Source organism: Labrus bergylta, chromosome 7 (genome assembly GCF_963930695.1).
Source record: "Labrus bergylta chromosome 7, fLabBer1.1, whole genome shotgun sequence".
NCBI classification, from domain to species: Eukaryota; Metazoa; Chordata; class Actinopteri; order Labriformes; family Labridae; genus Labrus; species Labrus bergylta.
The window spans coordinates 3583654-3603653 of NC_089201.1; the positions used below are offsets into that span (position 1 = coordinate 3583654).

General features: G+C 40.9%; 1 protein-coding gene across 1 annotated transcript; it reads right to left on the bottom strand.

The window, feature by feature from the left end:
* Nucleotides 1–3915: 3915 nt before the first annotated feature.
* LOC136179663 (uncharacterized) lies at nucleotides 3916–5613 on the bottom strand. The gene is made up of 2 exons (XM_065956592.1): nucleotides 4528–5613; nucleotides 3916–3954 (listed from the first exon to the last, which is right to left on the bottom strand). Exons 1-2 carry the CDS (start codon nucleotides 5611–5613, stop codon nucleotides 3916–3918), a joined length of 1125 nt encoding a protein of 374 aa, XP_065812664.1.
* Between the last annotated feature and the right edge of the window lie 14387 nt (nucleotides 5614–20000).

The window sequence follows — 20000 nt, forward strand, 5'->3', positions numbered from 1 at the left end:
ATGTGATGAGACCGGCTGGCCTGCACTACCTCCCCTGCAAAGTGCCTCTTCAACCCCTGTATCAAGAGGGACACAGCCGTGGACAGCTGCGAAAGGGAAGGTTAGGAACACACCTGCCCTACAACCGAATGTGGAACTACAGAACAGATATTCTCCTCTGTTGCAGAGCCCTGGATCTTCATCTGGTTCTCCATCCTCAGACACCAGGGTAAGGACTGAAAACATATCAAAAAGTAAAAGGCTACAGGGAAAGCTAAAGCCTGGGCTTGAAACTCTGATTGTGGGTGACTTTGCTGTTAAAGATGTACAAAGGATGTGCAGTAAAAACACAGAAGTACTCTGTTTTCCCAGAGATATGGTCTCTGATTTAGCAGAAAGGATCCTGCATATTGTGGCTGAACACCCGACTGTGAAGAATGTCATACTGCACATTGGGTCAAATAATGTCACAAAACAACAATCAGAAGTCTTGAAGCAGGACTTCACTGGTCTGCTGAGGATGGTCAGCACCTTGGATGTGGATGTGTTTATCAGCGGCCCCATACCACCAGTCAGAAGAGCAGAGGAGAGATTCAGCAGGTTGTTGGCACTGAATAACTAGCCTACAACTGCATGTAATGCCCATTCAGTGAATTTCATTAACAATTTTAACATTTTCTGGGAACGCAGACATTTTTTTAAGGCAGATGGATTTTGCCTGAACATGTCAGGGGTGAAACTGTTTACCTCTAGACTGTGACTCTCTCCAGGATAAGCTGGTAATAATGATAATAATATCCTGATCCTCCTGTTACTGAGGAGACTCCGCCTTCTTTCTGCTTGTTCTGACTCATTGAGAGCCTCCTGGTTAGTGAAAGTGGAAAGTCACTTAGCTTTTCATTTCATTTCATTGGGATTCATATCATTTATCATCTTGAAAGGTGTTTCTTTGGCTTTGGGTGAAATGGGGGGAGTGACGTGTTCAGTTCTAATTCTTCTAACATTTTCAACCTTTCTGTTGTTAATCAGTTAAGTCATTTGCAATGCAATACAGCTTGCATAATCTTTACAGGACATCAGGCAGCAGTGGAAATGCTGACAGCAATGGGCTGCAGGAACCATTTAGTTCCTTGAAGAGAAGCCCATGGAACTAAATGTTCCGGGGACATTTGGTCGAAAAAGGGGCTTTACTGTCCTGTTTTGGTTCCCTAGCCTTATCTTTCATTATTTACAAAAGTTGCAGCCAAAAGTTAAAGATTTTCCGCCTCAAAACTGAAACATGAAGTTCGGCACTTATCAATTTGGACGTGAGCGGAGGGTACGCTCAAAGGCAGGTCTCAGTTCTTGTACACACGTTTTCAACTCAGTGTGGACTTGCGCTGCAGCAAATCTGCTTGTTAAGAAAGGCAGGTAGAGGTTCACAGATTTACTGTTAGATAAGATATGGCATCTAAAATGAATTTTATATTACGCTTCACCTCAAACAATCTCTGTAGGCTACATCGCTTTTTAAATAATGTTGAGCATCGCAAGCTGTCAGGTGATTTCTTTAGTTGTGTTATATTTGATGAATTTTTGTTTGTTTGATAGATTTACTTTAAAGATTAAAGATTAGAGAGGCTGCTTTCAGTAAATACGTGTTAAACATTCAGCGCACAGGAATATTGCTGCAGAAAATACTGAGACAAATTAAAACAGAAAACTAAAAACAGTTACTTTAAAAGGACAGAAAAACTTCCAGAGGATAGTAAATACAACTTTTAGCCTCTGAAATATAAAATACAGAACATCAACATTAGATCATAACTAATCGGTATGTCCGGAGATTAAAATAATAAATACGCTGATGTGCCACATGCGTAATTGTGCACAGCAGAAGCACATAGGCCAGAGACTACATGTGACATAATAACAAATAAAGAAATCTGGGGTCTGTAAGACTGAGTCAGGACCTTCTTGTATGTAACTGTTAAATTCTCATGTTTGGAAATAAGGCTAATCGGATGAGAAGTGCACATTGCACAGCGTTTGATTAAACACTTTATTCATTTGTTGCAGGACTTTTCAGGTTTCTCTTTTAAAGTGTCATTATGGTGAGCATGGAGCCCGTTAGTGCAGCCGGAGTTATCCGACACAGATGCAGGCTCGCCTGTACCACGGATGAAAGAAGCCACTCGGTCCTGGATCTGTGTGGGGTACGGCTGGCGTCCTCCGGTCCGGGAGCTGCTTCTTTTAAGACCCGCAAAACTAGCCTATATTGTAGAGATCGTATTGTCTTTCTGGATCTCCTCTTACAGTTTCCGCTCGATGTATACCTGACTGTCTTTCATGTTTCCTTGGCCTCTCTTTCTCAGTCTATTTTGTATCCTTCCGCTTTGTTGTCTCTGGTCGAGCCATCATGTTGCTGATGCAAATAGAAGCCTTCTCAGCTTACCTTTCCATTCATTGTCATGTCTCAGAGATGGTTTGCAATGGGGCAAGAGAATACTATTAGAGATTGTGAAGATCCTTTTAGGCAGCAACATTCAAATAACAGAGACATCAGAGGCATCCTGGCCTCTCATGCCTGCTGAGTGCATGTATGCTTTTATGAGGACAAAAATTGTTGTAAAGATATTAACTTAACAGTGACAAACTGGGACCATTAAGGGCCTTTCAGATAGGACGCTGAGCTTGCCGCGGAGTTGGGCGCAGAGCAAAAGGGGTGAGCGCACACGAGCAAAAAGCAACAGTGCGCTTTGCTAGGTGACCAAAATAATAGTCGGGAAAATAGTTCGGGAAAGTAGCTTCTGCCACAGCACTATGTTGGCCTATGTGTCCACTATTGAGAAAAGAGCCCCAACTTTTCTTCTGCTGCGGAGGGGGAGACAAGCTGCAAAGCTGATATCCCGGTAATTTTTTAAACTAAAGCTCAGGAAAGTGAGACACCGTTTGTTGTGATCTGAGCTACCCTCCTATTGGACGAAGAGGTAGAGGATATTTTAACTTCATGATTGACTACAGTGGCTAAGTGGCTAAATATGGCGTAGTGTTTGCCGCTGACGGACACAGTATGTCGGAATTGGGGTGGGACTGTTGTGAAGAAGAAAGTTTCTCAAAAAAGTCCAGAATGTTGGTTTGAGAGAGATTCACTGTAAATAAGAAATCCCTAAAAGCAGGAAGTGGCTATTTTTTTTATTAACACATTACAAGTGAAATAGACCTTTAAAATTATACTTTTGGTCATACTGTTATCATGAAAATTGTAGAAGATTAGAAGAAAGATGAGAATCTAGAAACGTTGGCGTCTTATGGAGTTGAAGGACATCATTTGAAAAGGGTTACTAGGAGAAAGAATTCCCAATTCACTTATTTACTCAACACCTGGGAGGTTAATCGGACACATCAAATTGGAGACGACGGGGAAGACCCAGAACTCTTTGGAGGGATTAAATGTCCTATCTGTCTTGAGAACACCTCAGAATCCCCCAGGAGGAGTTGGAAAACAATGACGGGAAAAGAGAGGTCTGGGTTGATTTTCTTAGCCTTTTGCCAACGCAAACCAACACTGAATAAGCATTACAAAATAGATGGAGAATTAAAGACAATAATTCCACAAACATTGACAGAAAGAAAGTTATTACATTTAAACTTTTGTAAACTTTTAGTATCAATGAAACATCACATCAAATTAGATTTGAATATCTTTTATTTTTTTTATTTTTTTCATTTATTATTATTATTATTATTATTATTATTATTATTATTATTATTATTATTATTATTATTATTATTGTTGTTATCATTAGTATTTTAGTGTTGTATCATTTCTAAATGGCCAGAACTTAACTTTAAACTTAAAACCCATAAAATAAGGTTCCTTCCCCCTCAAGCGAGCAAGGAAAAACTTCCCCCAAACCCTTTAACAGGTCAAGAAGGAAGAAACCTTGAGAAGGATCACACAAGAGGGGACCCCCTTCCAAGGTTGAAGGGCACCTAGTGGGCAGGATGACAAAAAAAATTACAAAGTCAAAATGGGGTTACTGGTTTGGCTATTACACGGCGGTATACGATGAGAGTAAAACCGTGTTCACAAGGGCAGGTGTGGTTATGAATTAAATTATTTTTGTCGACAGCTGACTCTTGAGTGCCTCTAATGTTTTCCCTCGGTGCTGGTGGTATTGCGATGTCTACCCATGGAGCCTTGGGTACTTTGGGCTTAGCTGGTGTCATTTTGGGCTGAATCTTTTTCTGAATTTTTCGCTTCTTGATCTTTGGTAATTTCTGCATTGCGCTAATGCTGTCTGGTTCTGAATTATTTGGTCCTGTAGAAGTTTCTAGTACTAGAGGGCTAGCTTTGATTTTTTCTTGCAAAACCTCCCTTTTCATTATTGACCCTTTCCTGGGTTTATTTGTGAAATCCTTACCCTTATCTAAATACAGCTGATCTCCTCCCGTCCCATTCTTTGGACTAGGTGGACTAACATACTTTTGTGAAACTGTTGGTACCGGGGTATTTAAAGGTTGAAAGTGCTTACTGTCTTTAGTTTTGTCCTGAATTTGTGTCACCATGCGCTGGGGGTTTTCTGGTGTTTTCTTTACATTGTCAGAGGTCGTCTCTAAACGATTGCTGGGAAAACTGACGGCTTTGGATTTTGAAACTGATGTTGAAACCTTCCTCTGAGTCGGTGTAACTATACGCTGGAGTTTTTCTGGGGTTTTGTGGATGTCTGTGTTTTTTTCCACAAGTTTGGAGGGCAGACCGTTTCCCTTGGATTTTGTCACTGATACAATTTTAGGTGTTGTAACCTTTTCCTTAGCCGATGCCACTGTACGCTGGGATTTGTCTGGTGTTTTACGGAAGTTGTCAGTGTTTTTATCAAGGGGTTTTGAGGGCACACCGACAAACTTGGCTTTTGAAACTGATCCAATTGCAGGTGTCAAAAGCTTTTTGAGACCGGGCAGCTCTACTTTTGGCATTTTTTCAGGTGTTTTACAAACGTTACTCGAGGATTTTTCCACAAGTTTGGAGGGCAGACCGTTTCCCTTGGATTTTGTCACTGATACAATTTTAGGTGTTGTAACCTTTTCCTTAGCCGATGCCACTGTACGCTGGGATTTGTCTGGTGTTTTACGGAAGTTGTCAGTGTTTTTATCAAGGGGTTTTGAGGGCACACCGACAAACTTGGCTTTTGAAACTGATCCAATTGCAGGTGTCAAAAGCTTTTTGAGACCGGGCAGCTCTACTTTTGGCATTTTTTCAGGTGTTTTACGAACGTTACTCGAGGATTTTTCGACGGGTTTGGAGGGCAGACTGTTTGCCTGGGACTTTGACCCCAACACAATTTCAGGTGTGGGAACCTTTTTCTGAGTCGACGTTACTATGCGCTGCGGTTTTTCAGGTGTTTTAGGGACATTGTCAGTGGATTTTTCGACGGGTTTGGAGTTCAGACTGACTGCCTTGGACTTTGACCCTGACCCAATTTCAGGTGTGGGAACCTTTTTCTGAGTCGACGTTACTATGCGCTGCGGTTTTTCAGGTTTTTTAGGGGCAGTGTCAGTGGATTCTTTAAGGGCCTTTGGGGGCAGACTGACTGCCTTGGACTTTGACACCGACACAATTTCAGGTGTGGGAACCTTTTTCTGAGTCGACATTGACATGCACTGCTGTTTTTCAGTGGATTTTTTAAGGGCCTTGGAGGGCAGACTGACTGCCTTGGACTTTGACCCTGCAGGTGTTGAATCTGTGTTCTTAGTTGGTGGCACCTTATGCTGTGATTTGTCTGTTGCTTCTTTGACATTGTCAGTTGTTTCCTTACTCTGCTGTTGAATAGGTGCCTCTACCCATGATACTCTGGGTGTCTTTTTTAGTTTTTTTTGTGGTACTTGTCTCCCAACTCTATTTTCCAAAATGTGTCCTGTAGAAGATGGCAAATCTGGGAAGAGAGTCTTCTGTGCATCCTTTACCTCATCCGGAGTTGGCATACAACGAGATACTGCAGATATCTTTTTTGTAGTGGTGGTAGAAGACTTCTGACTTTTCTTCATTTCCTTCTTGAAATTTGTCTCTGGAAAAGAACATTTTAAAAAGGACATGTATTAGTACACAATACATCTTTTCTAAAACATGTTTTATAAGTACATTTTTTAACTTATCTGTGTAATGATTTCATTATTATTGTTATTTTTATCATTCAACTGGCTGGGAGGCAGAAAAGATATCCAAAATAATTAAATATACTATACTGGCCCATACCTTCTACAAAACAATGAGTAATACTTAATACCTTGAATCATCTTGCCTGAATAATACACTTATTCAAAAGTTTGCATATTATGTTAGCCTTTTAAAATCAATCTAAGAAACCTGAAATTGATTTTTATATTACTACTTAAATTACTCAAGTGACTAGCTCAGGACACCAAAAATAAGAAAACTTAAATAAAACATATGATATAATGGAACAGTAGCTTACCCCATAGCTTGTGGTGTTTGAAGATGATGATTTTGGGAATCGTTTCTGGCTGAGATTCTCGATAGCTGATCAATTCTGTCAAATACTGAAGTAAAAAGTCAGCGATGTTGTTTTGTTGTGAGAGGCTGACTGCTCTTGTAACACATTCCAACTCGCTCTGAAGTCCATTTTGATACAAACTCTCAAAATTCATTTTTAAATGTCTTTCAAAGTTGTCTTTTCTAAATCAAAGTAAGTATACTGCCCAGCTGACTATAAACTCGCCTATTAACTGTGTTCTGTCTGTTGACTGTGTTCAGTCTGAGCTTTGCCTCTCTTGGAGAACTATGTCATAGAATGCTCAGATCAAAGGCATTATGTCATAGAATGCTCAGATCAAAGGCATTATGTCATAGAATGCTCAGATCAAAGGCATTATGTCATAGAATGCTCAGATCAAAGGCATTATGTCATAGAATGCTCAGATCAAAGGCATTATGTCATAGGATGCTCAGATCACAACAGTCTATTGGAATTTTTTGTGATAATTGAAAAAACTTTACTTATAAATATTATCACACACATTACAACACACATTACAATCATGTCACCTTAATAGTGTGAAAACTGTGTACACATCAAACGCAACCACCAGGCTAGCAGTCTTTCTGGCTTACTAGCGGTAAATCAATGAGATTTTTATCAGAGGAAATATGGCTAACGACATGGAAGAAGCTCCAGGACCTGTGCTTGGGGGAGGAAGAGAGGGTGAGTGATAGGAAAAGTGAGTCTTCAGCTAAACCAGGCAGCCTCACTTCTGATCAATAACAGAGCAGATGCACTTGAAGGTGGTTTAACAAATGAAGACACACAACTTGTTTTTACCTATTTAGACACAGGGCAGTCAAGAAATGTGCCAATACTCTAAAACGATATGTAAACTGTTCCAAACAAATCTGTCATTAAGTTAATTATGTCCTCCTTCATGTTGCTTTAAACACAAGCGTATTTATTCAGATAATGCTTTCTATAAATACATGAACAATTGAACTGTAAGAGGAGAACATTGAAGTCTGATTTTAGTAAGAGCATGCTGCATTCACAGTAACAAAGACTGGGTGTGATCATGGCTGGGATTTATGAATAAGGGGGTCTTTTGTATGCCAAATATTTTGTAATCAATGCAGACAACTAGAATATGCAATTATTTTACATTTTTGCCTAACTCCAAGCCATTACATACGGTGGCCCTGAAGGTCAACTTTCTTAATATGTAACTTGCTACAAATATATTTCACCTGCTGCAAATATATTTCACAAACCGGAAAGGGTAGGCTCATACTGCTTGTTTGTGATTGGACTGAAGTCATGTCAGTACAGTCATGTGACCGGTCTTCTGCTGTACTTTTTCTTTTGTGTGTTGTCTACCTCGCTAGTTTCATAGACCGGCTTTGGGTGTGACCTTTAACAGGAGAGTTTAAGTGTGTGAAGACAGGATGCCTTAAAGTGAATTTTCCAAATAATCGAATACTTGTTGTGCAGCCAGAATTTTTAAATATATTTGCAGCAGGTGAAATATTTAGACACTTGACCTTCAGGGCCACCATAAATACATTTTACTTATGATATATATAGAGTGAGAGCCTGTATGTTTATCACAACAACAGTGTTTGTATTATTATTTTTTTAATGCCAATGTAATCGATATATTTAAACTAATAATATTCTAACTTAACTCAATGTAATGCTGTGGATTCACACAGTGTTATTATTTTCATATAGGGAAGAGAAAGACAAAGAAAACTACCAGAGAGAGGGAGAGCCACATAGAGATTCTACTTCTCCAAGTTTTGAGGTGGCCTCACCAGTTACCACTTCCCCCCAGGATCCCGTCAGAGGAAGAGCTTTGCTCCAGCACAAGGAAGATTTAGATTCAAAAGTTAATTGACAAATTCAGCCTTGTGTTCCTTAATATGGAACTATAAGTGGGGCAACAATCTTTGCAGGGAACTAATCAGGTTTCCCATGTTATTTCATATTTCTCTATCATTCTCACACAGAGACACCACACATCCAAACCATTACACCGTCATTGTCATCACGAGTTTAAAGAAGTATGTGTTAGCATGTTGCCTGAAAAATGTGGACCCCCTAATGGTCCGGGGGCCCAAGCCTGCCCTGTCCATTGACAAGAAGCACTTTGTCTAACAACAAAGCAAACAACATCCAGGGTGTACAGTGAACACTGATGTAGTTTCACTGCTCATAAATAATGCAGCAACATCCTTTTAAGTCAGTATATGAATATAGAAACTGACATTTTAGCATCAATTTAATCAATCAATCAATTTTTATTTGAATATCATCAACTCTTAACAAGTGTTATCTCGAGACACAAAAAGCAGGTAAAGACCTTACTCTTTGTCTTTTAACATTACAAAAGAGCAGGTAAAAAGACCTTGTTGTTATGAGTATCACCACTGAGAAACCGTTTCTACATACAGTAGACTGCCTGTATTTACTGTGGATCATCAGCTGTGTAGACTGCAGTTAAAGTGACTTCCTGAAAAAAGAGCTGTTGGAGTAAACTGTGACAGCCGTACATACTTCCATTTACACGTCTCTATTAAAGGAAGGTGTGATTGGGTCTAAAACTGCTGTGCCAAAAGATTCTCAGACTGCAGAACTGCCAGATACAAGATATTTGTTATTCTGTCATCATATCGCAAGAATAAACATAGACTGTGATGGAGAAGCTGTTATCAACATCAGACTCTTATCGCCTTTAGCTTTCACACCCCAGCACACTGTGAGAAATAATGAGGACACAGCATACTAAATATCCTTCCTCTCAAGTTTGTAGCCTTTGACCTCTTATTCCTTTTATCTTCTTTTGCATCTTGAATGTCCTTCCATCCCTGTCACGTAGTCTCTCCTTGCAAGTCTTTACTTCACAGTCAGATTCACTCATCGTCTCATCCACCTCCGCCCTTCTCCTCTCCTCTCCACCTCTGTCCTCTCACCCTCCAGTCATCAGTTATCCCCGCAGGGTGAGGCAGGGGAGGACACTGCTGCCCTTGGATTTTAAGAGCACTGCCAGCATCTTTAACTGGAGTGTTTCTTTCCTACAGAGAAAGGTGACACACAGCAAGCTCTTCTCACAGCCAACATTACAAATATTCAAAGTCCCCCGATGTTCCTTATTCCATTTTCATTGGAAAACATTTAGTGAAGTATCCCTTCACGTTAGTTTTGGGGTCCTTTATATTAAGTTGTGCAGATAAAATTGGTTTGAAGAATCTTCTAGTACCCAGTAAAGTGATAGTTACATTTGACATAAATTTATATAAATTAATATTTAAATTTAAATTTGTCTTGTTATACTTCTACAAGTGTACCTTGCTGACTTTTGATTTGTGTTGCAATGTATAAAATGCAGCTATGGTGTTTGATTCAAAGCATTATTCATAATAGGTTGGCCTTGACTATCATGCTGCAGATGGTAACGAAAAAATAGAAAAGGTTTCAATTAACCAATGTCAGCGCCCATGACCCTGAATGGATTAAGTGGAATAAATGATGGATTGATTGATAGATGGACGGACGGGCAGACAGACGAATGGATGGATAGATGGATGGATGGATGGATGGATGGATGGATGGATGGATGGATGGATGGATGGATGGATGGATGGATGGATGGATGGATGGATGGATGGATGGATGGATGGATCTACATCTCCACCAATTCAATCCCCACTGAAACGCGCTCTACCCTGACAAACTGCCTCAGTGAAATAAAAACATGGCTGCACAGCAACTTCCTCTCTCTCAACTATGCAAAATCGGACATAATAATCATCGGCCCTAAATCCCTCACCAATTCCATTCACAACTTCTCCTTCACAATAGACAACTCCACTCTCTCCCCCTCTCCTCATATCCGCAATCTTGGAGTCATCTTTGACAGCCAGCTCTCCTTTGACCACCACGTCACCCAGCTCACAAGAATCGCCTTCTTTCACCTCAAAAATATAGAACGCCTCCGTCCGCTACTCTCATTTTCTGCTGCTGAAACACTAATTCATGCATTCATCACATCCAGACTCGACTATTGCAACAGCATCCTTTTCGGCACATCATCCAAAGTCCTTAATAAACTTCAATACGTCCAAAACTCTGCTGCACTCCTCCTCACCCACACCCGAATACGCAAACACATCACCCCTGTCCAGCATAATCTCCACTGGCTCCCTGTCCCTTACCGTATCCAATTCAAAATCCTTCTCCTCACACATAAAGCCCTTAACCACCAGGCCCCCTACCTCACGGCTCTCCTTCACCCTCACACTCCTGCAGACAGACAGATGGATGGATGGATAGATAGATGGACAGACGGATGGATGGACTGATAGATGGACAGACGGATGGATGGACGGATAGATGGATGGATGGACTGATACATGGATGGACTGATACATGGATGGACGGATGGATAGATGGATGCATGGACATACCAAACTTTTGCATGATGTGTAGTGCACAAAAGGAGCCTAGATATATTTTCACATGGAACTCAAAAAAACCTATTAAGTAAAAAACCTATTTGAAATATATGAATCTAATTTCAGCTGCTCTGGTTGTTAAATCAACTTAATCAATCACATTTCTTCTTACATTATTTATTATAAATCTAATTTTCTTGAGTTCCTGAATCCATTAGGCTGGTTATGAGCCTCAGTGCAAAGCTTAGATATATCCCGTCACATGTCTTATCTTGACCTCTCACACGTATTCTCTGAGAAACATTATTCACATCTTTTGGCTTAGATGTTGTATGAATTGAAAGTGATAAAATACACAACTTTAACCGAGGACGTGCAGTTGGAAAGTGAAATATCCACCTTGTCACTGTGGCACAGCTGGCCCTCAACTTGAAACAGAAGAGCCAGATTTGTGTGGTGTGCCCATGTGTTGAGAGGGGTGTGTGTGTGTGTGTGTGTGTGTGTGTGTGTGTGTGTGTGTGTGTGTGTGTGTGTGTGTGTGTGTGTGTGTGTGTGTGTGTGTTTCCTCTATTCACTAGCTGGCATGTAAGGTCACGCACGCACACAGCAATCTCTTATAAACATCTACCCATACACCCCTGTAAACACACACGCACGCACACACGCACGCACGCACGCACGCACGCACACACACACACACACACACACACACACACACACACACACACACAAACACCAGCTGTTTCTCTGCATGGAGACAAAGTGCAGCAGCAAAAGCAGCAGACAGGAAACCTTCAGTATAACCTCAGTGGCATATTTAACATAAATGCCTCTGCCCTTTTAAAGCCAATCACTGGTTAAGGTTGGATAGAGATTACCAAAAGGCTTTTTTTTTCACAATCTATCCCACCTCACACCCAATTCCTCCATTCCCTCAGCAATTAACTCAGGATTAGATTGAGGTCAATACCCCCAGCTCCATGGCTGTACTCATTCTGTGCAACATTTTGTATTTCTTTCCCTGCAAAACAAGTTTCATGTCACCTTTCTCCATCTCTTTTTTATGCCTCAATTTAGATTCAAATTAAGTCACCTCTAATCTGGCAGTGAATGTGAAAACCGGGACTCTATTGTATAGCTTCTGGACTATTAATCTTTGGGTGAAAGCTATTTTCTGCTCTCAGGTGAGGTAATTATAATGTCTATGACACAAAAGGGGCCGCACGTACCACTGCACACCCTCACCAGCCCCCAGACTGTCTATTGAACAGGTGATGTAACCAGAAGGGGGCAATACCGATGATGATGCAGAGAATAAAATATACAACCATGATGAAGATGGTGATATGGTTCATAACCCCTCATTGCCATCAGCGGCAAACCGATTTCCTCTCACAATTACTTGAGGAGCAAGAGGCAGAAAGTCCATCTGCAGTATGTCTCACTCCACAGGGTTTATGCTCCATTACTGACTAACACTTACGGCTGAACCAGCAGGGCTCATCTGCATGTTATGGTGCTGTATTAGCTTGATGATCACAGGTTTTTACAACACCTCTTTGAGCATGTGGCTGATGGTAAGTTAACCAAAGGTCATCCAGTACATGTCAAGAAAATACCAACCTGCAGGAGCTCCTCGTCATTAAGTTGGTGTTTACAGATTGATGGTGTAATATGGGATGTTTACACCCCTGTTTCGCCTTGTCTGCTATGTGTAATGCACAGAGGCCAAATGCTGGATCGTCTTTTTTTGCCATCAGAGGTAGTAACGGAGGCATAATGTGGGGGCTGTCAGTGTAATGTTGGAGCTGACAGCGATATTACACCATGTGTAAGTATGGCGCTGTTGCATAATTGTAATTTGTAAAGGGCGAGTGTCTGTAAAAGTGTACATAGAAGTAGATGCAAAAAAAAGTGTTTTTATTAGATGGTAAATTGTAAATTTCAATGTTTTTCCCTTTATTTTAGCGTTATTTTTGGTGCCATTTTGCCTTCATTGGATAGGACAGCTGAAGAAAGACAGAACATGTTGGGATGAGAGAGTGTTGGCTGACATGCAGAAAAAGGCAGAGGTCAGATTTGAATCCAGGCCGCTGTAACGAGGTCTTTAGTCTGTCTCGTGCCTGGGACCCAGGATATAACTGCGAGGCTATATCCAGCCCCCAACAACTTCCACTTCCTTCTCTTTCACCATCCGCCGTCCGTTGGAGTTTTCAAATTAAACTTCACAATTCAACTCTCAAGTTGTGCCCGACAATCAGTCAGTGTGAGCACCTAAATCACAAGGTCTGGTCGTGCGTCATAAAACAATCCAGTCGTACAGTGTGAGTTGACATGCCACCCCGAATTTTATACAATCGTAGAAAATTTGCACAGTGTGAGCCAGGACTAAGAGAATAAGATGGAATGCTGTTTCAATTGGATAGCTCTTATTATTTGGAGTGTAAATGTTAGAATATAGAAAACTATAACCTTCCAAAGGATGTTGGAAAAAAATCGATTCACATCAGAAAGACCCGTCTTGAGACCAAGACAAGATTTCAAGTTCTACAACACGAGAACAGGCTATGAAAATAACAACATTCATCTTCTTCTCCTCTTCATCAACAATGGCTTTAGATTTATGATCGCGTCATCGTTTCACTGGCAACATTGACAATGACTCTGTGATCTGGCTAAAGCTCAGGCATTGTATTTATGTTAAAATAATTTTAAACTGATTTACGACTTCTAAAAACTTTGATATCCCTGAGGGAAACTAAGGTAATATGACGATACTGAAAAGTGTCTTTCATATAAAACAGCATCTTTGGTGAAAACCTTTTCATTCACTCCCGCTGATTCTGCATCACTCTCAGCAGGACATTTGTCTTTATTTGACTCCCTGAGATTTATGTGAGTTTTCTATTTTGCTGCTCTGTTTGAGCGCCTGAATCATTTCTTTGTAGGATGTGTAAAATTTTAAACAGTCACATGAAGGAACACTCAGAAGGAAGTAGGTTCAAGTCGATTATGTACACCTTCTCTGTGAAAGGTTTTAGTGTCTGCATCGGTTTTATGTAGGAAAACACCACAGGGCTTCATTTCAGGTTGAAGTCCCTCTGTAGCACTAAATGGTCAACTTTTATGCCATCTTTCCTCTCTGGTGTACTGTGGCGTCGTTGCTTTTGTGTTTACTGGCAGGCTGGCGTGTCGTCTGGGTCCAACGCAGAGACAGCCGCTCATGTTACACTCTCTGTGCTGCATTCTCCGCTGTGATAGACAGCATGTAAACACCCACACTGACACACACACAGCAGTCAATAAGACCAAGCACACACACACACACCAGTCAATATGAACACACACACACACACACACACACACACACACACACACACACACACAGGAAGTCAACGCGTGGCTCAGTCACACAGTCTGCACACAGAAAAAACTGGCAAATCTTCACAAATAGAAGAACTCCTCCCCTCCACAGAACTAATGATTCCAAAATAAACCCGAGCCAGATCAAGATGATGTACAAAAAAAAAGAGCAGTTTTGGCCATCTGTGTGCTGGATCTTCAGATGGAGATGTGTCAGTGAAAGCAAAGGAAAACATGCACTCCACGGCGGAGCAGTTGGTGGAGTGAGGGCATCCTCTAAGAGACTTACAGAGGCTTCCTGTCTCTTCAGTTTCAGCAGCTACAGGAGCTTTCTATTGCATAACTCAACCCATCTGTACAATAACACATATAGTGGTCAGTGCAATAAGCTTTAATGATGGTCTCATGCATAAACATTTAGTCTGTGCTGTGATATGATCTCTGTTGTCCTTCTGACTCTCAGGCCACATGAGATGGCCCATCAGAGGGGTTTGAACCTTGTCCTCCTCTTTATGCTGCATGAAGCTGCACTGAGCCTCTATACCATCTGCCTGCTTCAAGCCTGGTTTACTCCGCCAGCAGTAACTAAGCGCTGCTTAATGGGATCGTTTAGACTTTTAGAGGTGGGGTTTCCAGTCTGCACAGACCCCGTTTGCTGCAGGGGTTCTGAGCAAAATGTAATGCACTCTTTTAAAGAGTCCCACCTTAAACAATGAATAGAACTTTGAATCTAAGCTCTGCACATATTCACCCCTTACTTTGCCTTCAGGTGAAGCTGACAGATGACTGATACAGTATCAGATCAGCTGTTGCAGAAGATTTATGGAGGAGGGGGAAGAAAGACAGAAAAGAAAGATATGGTTCCTGATGATGGCTTGATGCTGAGGTCTGTGCTCATGGTGGATTAATGTTGGGTCTTTGTAAATAATATAACAAAGAGTCGGTCTAGACCTGCTCTTTTTGCAGAGTATCTTGACATAACATTTGTGAAATGGCGTTACACTGGGTGCAGCTGACCTATAGCAGTTCGGTTGCAGCCCATCTACTGATGCTATAGTCCTCCAAGCGGGCGGCCCGGGTTCCAGTCTGGTCCATTGCACCTCCTGAACGTCATTCCCCACTGTCTCTCCTTTGTTTCCCACTCTACTGACTCAGGGACATGTCTTTTTTTTTTTTTTTCAAGATTTATTTTTTGGCTTTTTATGTTTTTATTGTAGAGATAGGACAGTAGATAGAGTCGGAAATCAGGGAGAGAGAGAGAGAGAAGGGAATGACATGCGGCAAAGGAGCCACAGGCTGGATTTGAACCTGGGCCGCCCGCTTGGAGGACTACAGCCTCCATACATGGGGCGAGCGTGCACTAACCACTGTGCCACCAGCGCCCCAAGGAAATGTCTTTTTTAAGATCTACATGACCATGCTGTGAAAATAAAAGCATTTTAATTGTTTAAAGAAAGTGCCTTGGAGTTTTTTTTCTCTGAGGGGATGTGAGTACTTATTAAGAACAAATATAAAACATAAGTTTAGTCCATTTTGATTTATTTAGATATTTTAGTGTAAAAATTCTACAGTGGAAGCTTCAAAAAAGACATTTTGCACACTTTCATAATGATACAGAAAAAATCCAAAAAGAGATGATCCAAAGCTTTTTTATGCTCTTCAATCTTCAAACATCAGATTTTAAAAGTTACCTGAGTGTTTCACTCTTTGTCCCTCGGGGTTCTTTGTTCTCCCCTCCTCACTGCACCTCTCTGTCCTCTGCAGTCTGCGACCTCAGAATAAACTCATCCATCTTGAGAGTTTGATCCTGTCCCGCTGCGCCAGGCCTGTCATTACGTGCCTGGGAGGGTCGACTGTCCTGGACTCCGGGACCATGAGTCTGCTCTGAGCCTGCAGCCATCTGGACACGCTACATTTCCTAAAAGCATGCATCAGGAGCTGCACTTCTGTCCCTTGTGTGCCTTATATTCAGGAGTGATGTCTTTTTCACCCTCTGAGGCTGGCATTTACTTCACTAATGCACACTGCTGCAGAGTCGGGTACCTTTATTTGTTGAACTGTCTCACCTGAACCTTTTAGAGATTAGAGACCATCTGGATGTTTTTCTGCCGGCTCTCATCAGACGCTCTTCTCTATTCCATTGTGTCCCATCATTCATGTTTTGACCAAAAAAGGAGGAGGAGGTTGAAAGGTCAGTTTAAGAAGCAGCTCCTACGAGGCGTGAGCAATGAAATGTTTTTATTGGTTTTGATGACAAGATGAGAGATCATTTTCTCTCACCATCCGCAGCTGAGGAGCTTTTATAGAGCGACTCTGCTGCTTACCTGAAACCATTAATATAAGATCCTCAGCCCGGCTGCTGTTTGATCTCTCTTATTTGCTCTCTGCCCCGGCCAATTTTGTTCTTTCTTAAGAAGATATAAGAAGAGATTTTGCCTTTATTGAAGGAGGAAAGTGGTAGAAGATGAGGCTGCTTGAACTAAAAGTTTCAGAGATCTGTAGAGAGAGACTGAGTAGGAATGGATGATGTCCATTTTCCATGTTGCTTTTGAAGTGAAATGCACGAGTTGTTTTACCTTAAATATGAATGCTTTTGAGTCATGTGATAAAGGTTATTCAATCAAGGCGTGTCCTTTTTTTATTCATAGTGAATAGTCATTATGGTAATGGGTGCTTATTTTAATCAAATCAACTTGTTGGTTCTCGTCAAGGTAGTGGATGAATGTTTAACAGAGATGTAGTCAGTGATTTTCTAAGAAAAGAAAACCTCTTTTAAGACAGAATGTGCAGCATTGTGCACATATACAGCAGACATCAAGTATATCCTTTGATAATGTCTCTGATTAATGAGTGAGTGAGAAGCGCGATTCCGGCTGGCTGTGTTGTTGTCAGAGCCATGTTTACATCATGTTTACATCAGGGGTGCAAACTCATCAGAATCCAAATCCCCTAGGGGGTCCGGGAAGATTTTTTTTAAAAATATAAGCTTTAAAATGTTAATTTACAGACAATTTTAGCATTCAGACTGACTAAAGAAGCAGTGCAAACAATAAGAACAACACAATTGCTTGTCGATATCTATGTTCTCTTCTAACTTTTTGATAAAGCTTCAGTGAAACATGAAAAACCCGTGCTCCCAACCTTCAGTCCCTTTTTACAAATGGGATGAATTTGCAGAACAGGACTTACCATGTTCTAGTAAGGGGTGATGTGAGAGCAGTCACTATGCTAGTAGCTCTCAGAGCAGAGTCTGAGAGAACATAATACAGTCATCAAGTATGACAATATTGTCAAATATCTTCTATCATAAAATATGTAACATTATCAATATGATGAGTTTGCACCCCTGATTACATGCACGGGACGGCCTTGGGTATAAAGCTGTCAAGGACTAGAGAAAAGAAGAATAACATACTCCCTGCTTTTTTGGATTTCATGCAAGTGTCTTTAGATCACAGTCATTCTGTGTTAATTTATGAAGCTACAAGTTAACCAAAGTGTACTAACATTCGCCTGCTAACACAACAATGCAGGACACAGGCAATTAAAGCTAAAGCCAAAAACAATTTTGTCTACTGCTTGTGCTTAATGGTGCTTAAACATGTTGTGTTCTAATTCATAACTCCTTAATGCGAATGTGAGTGGAGAGGGGTTTGGAGGTGTGTCTCTGGAGGAGAGCGGAGGCTTCAGTACGGCGGAGGTGTGGCCAAACAGCAGTTTGTTTTGGTTTCATGCTGGTGCTCAAGGGCGATATCTACTGGAATAAAAAGTCACACGTTCTTCCCTTAACATTTATAAAGACCGAAATAAAACAGTTTCCTGCTATTAGAAATGCTAAAGTCTGATTGGCATTGCATGTAAATATATAACATCACCTCTCTCCAAGCAAGACAAGCCATCTTTAAATCAGACAGATAACTGGAGGAAACATACAAGAAAACAGACACATGTTCCACTGAGTGTGGTGCAGACTTCAATTGGTTTCCCTGTAAACTCGAGTTTGAAACACCCACTGGAGACACATTATTCTCTTTTACAGCATAATGACACACTGTTATAAATACAGGACAGAGCTGTGCAGGACATCACAGACATGAAGTGCAGGTGGACAAATTTAGCCCCGCTCATAAATCATTAAAAGGAGCGATAGTATGGACGGACATTTTACTACTGCACATAGTTCTGTATATATATATTTATTTCTCGTTACTGCACATAGTTCTGTATATATATATTTATTTCTCCTTTACTGCATATAGTTCTGTTTACATCTGTTTACATCTGTTAGTCCGATCACTGTCCACTTATATCTGCTCTTTTATATCTTGTATTTTTAAGTTAAGTTTAAGCTTTAAGTTGTATTTAAATTGACACTTTCTATTTAGGTTAAAATGTTTTGTTTACTTGCACTGTTGTTAATTTACTGCTCTGTGTGCCTTTGAATTGCCCCCCGGGGACAAATAAAGTTTTTTTGAATTTGAATTTGAATTTGATGTAGTATGATGAGCTGATGGATGGGTGGACAGATGGACAGAAAGGACGCTGCTGCTGCTGATGATGATGATGGTGGAAGACAGCCCACAGGTCCATCATAGATTGACTGTGCATTATGTTAAATATTACATAGGTAAAGTGATGTCTTCTCAGGTACAGGTAAAGGTCTGACATATTACCATCAGGTATACTCAGAGGAGCTCCAGTCTGACTCGTATTCAACTTATTATTAATGGATGTATGAGCAAAGGTAGAGGAAAGACAGCAACAGGTGCAGCACATGGTCTGTCCTCAACTAACTCATCTATAAACCATCGAGAATCGCCCATTATCTACTGTAACCGTGTTAATATTTTACTAACCATACGGCACAGCTCCTCTGCACTGCACACTGTCTGAGGTCTTACTTTGCATTTCAGTGTACATTTGTGTGTGTGTGTGTGAAGTGATGCATTAGCCAGAGGGGATTAAAGCCTTGAAGCAACACTTTCTTAATTAACCCCCCACTCATCTGCCCCCACCAGCCTGCCCCGCTGTGTTCAGCATGAAGCACAGTCCGGCTCATCCTCAATCTTTTTTTTTTGCTGCACAGGTATTCTTCCGATCCTTTCAAATGGAGGAATTCAAAGTTTCCCCAGGATAACTCTCACACAAACACCTTTACATCAAAGCTTTCTGTGATAGCACTAGCAGCAGTGTGGAAGGACTCATAAACAGGTGCATGAAAAATACTTTTGTTCTGCTGGGATTCAGGGCTGATATCCCTATTTGAAGGGTTCACATGAGGTTTCAGATCAGGACCCTCATTTATCAGCAGTTTGCATACAGAAGTGTGTGTGTGTGTGTGTGTGCACTGAGCACAAAAGAACATTAATATGCAAAGTGTAAAAAATATATCAACTTATTCTTAGTCATGTGTGTAGATGTCAGCACAGCTCTGACCATAATTGCACACAATCTAGTGGTAGAATAATTCAAACTACAAATAAAAAGAAAGCATTACTACTTGAGTGTCACTGCACACATTAAGCAACATCCATGTATGTTCCCGGTTTCCATCAGCTGAAAGAAGTTTGTCTAGTTTGAAACATTGTATAATTGGTTTTGAAAAAAACCTATAAAAGTGAGCTATACAGACATTTGAAATGTATTTCCATGGCTTTTCTTGCCTCATTGGACGATTTGGGCATCGTTTTCAGAGAGTGCACTGATGTGTTTGAGAACA

Coding starts and splice junctions, on each gene's coding strand:
- LOC136179663 (XM_065956592.1), bottom strand. CDS start 5,613: ATGTCGACTCAGAAAAAGGTTCCCACACCTGAAATTGTGTCGGTGTCA. Junction 3,955..4,527: donor CAGAAAACCCCCAGCGCATG/GTGACACAAATT, acceptor CCTGCCCACTAG/GTGCCCTTCAACCTTGGAAG.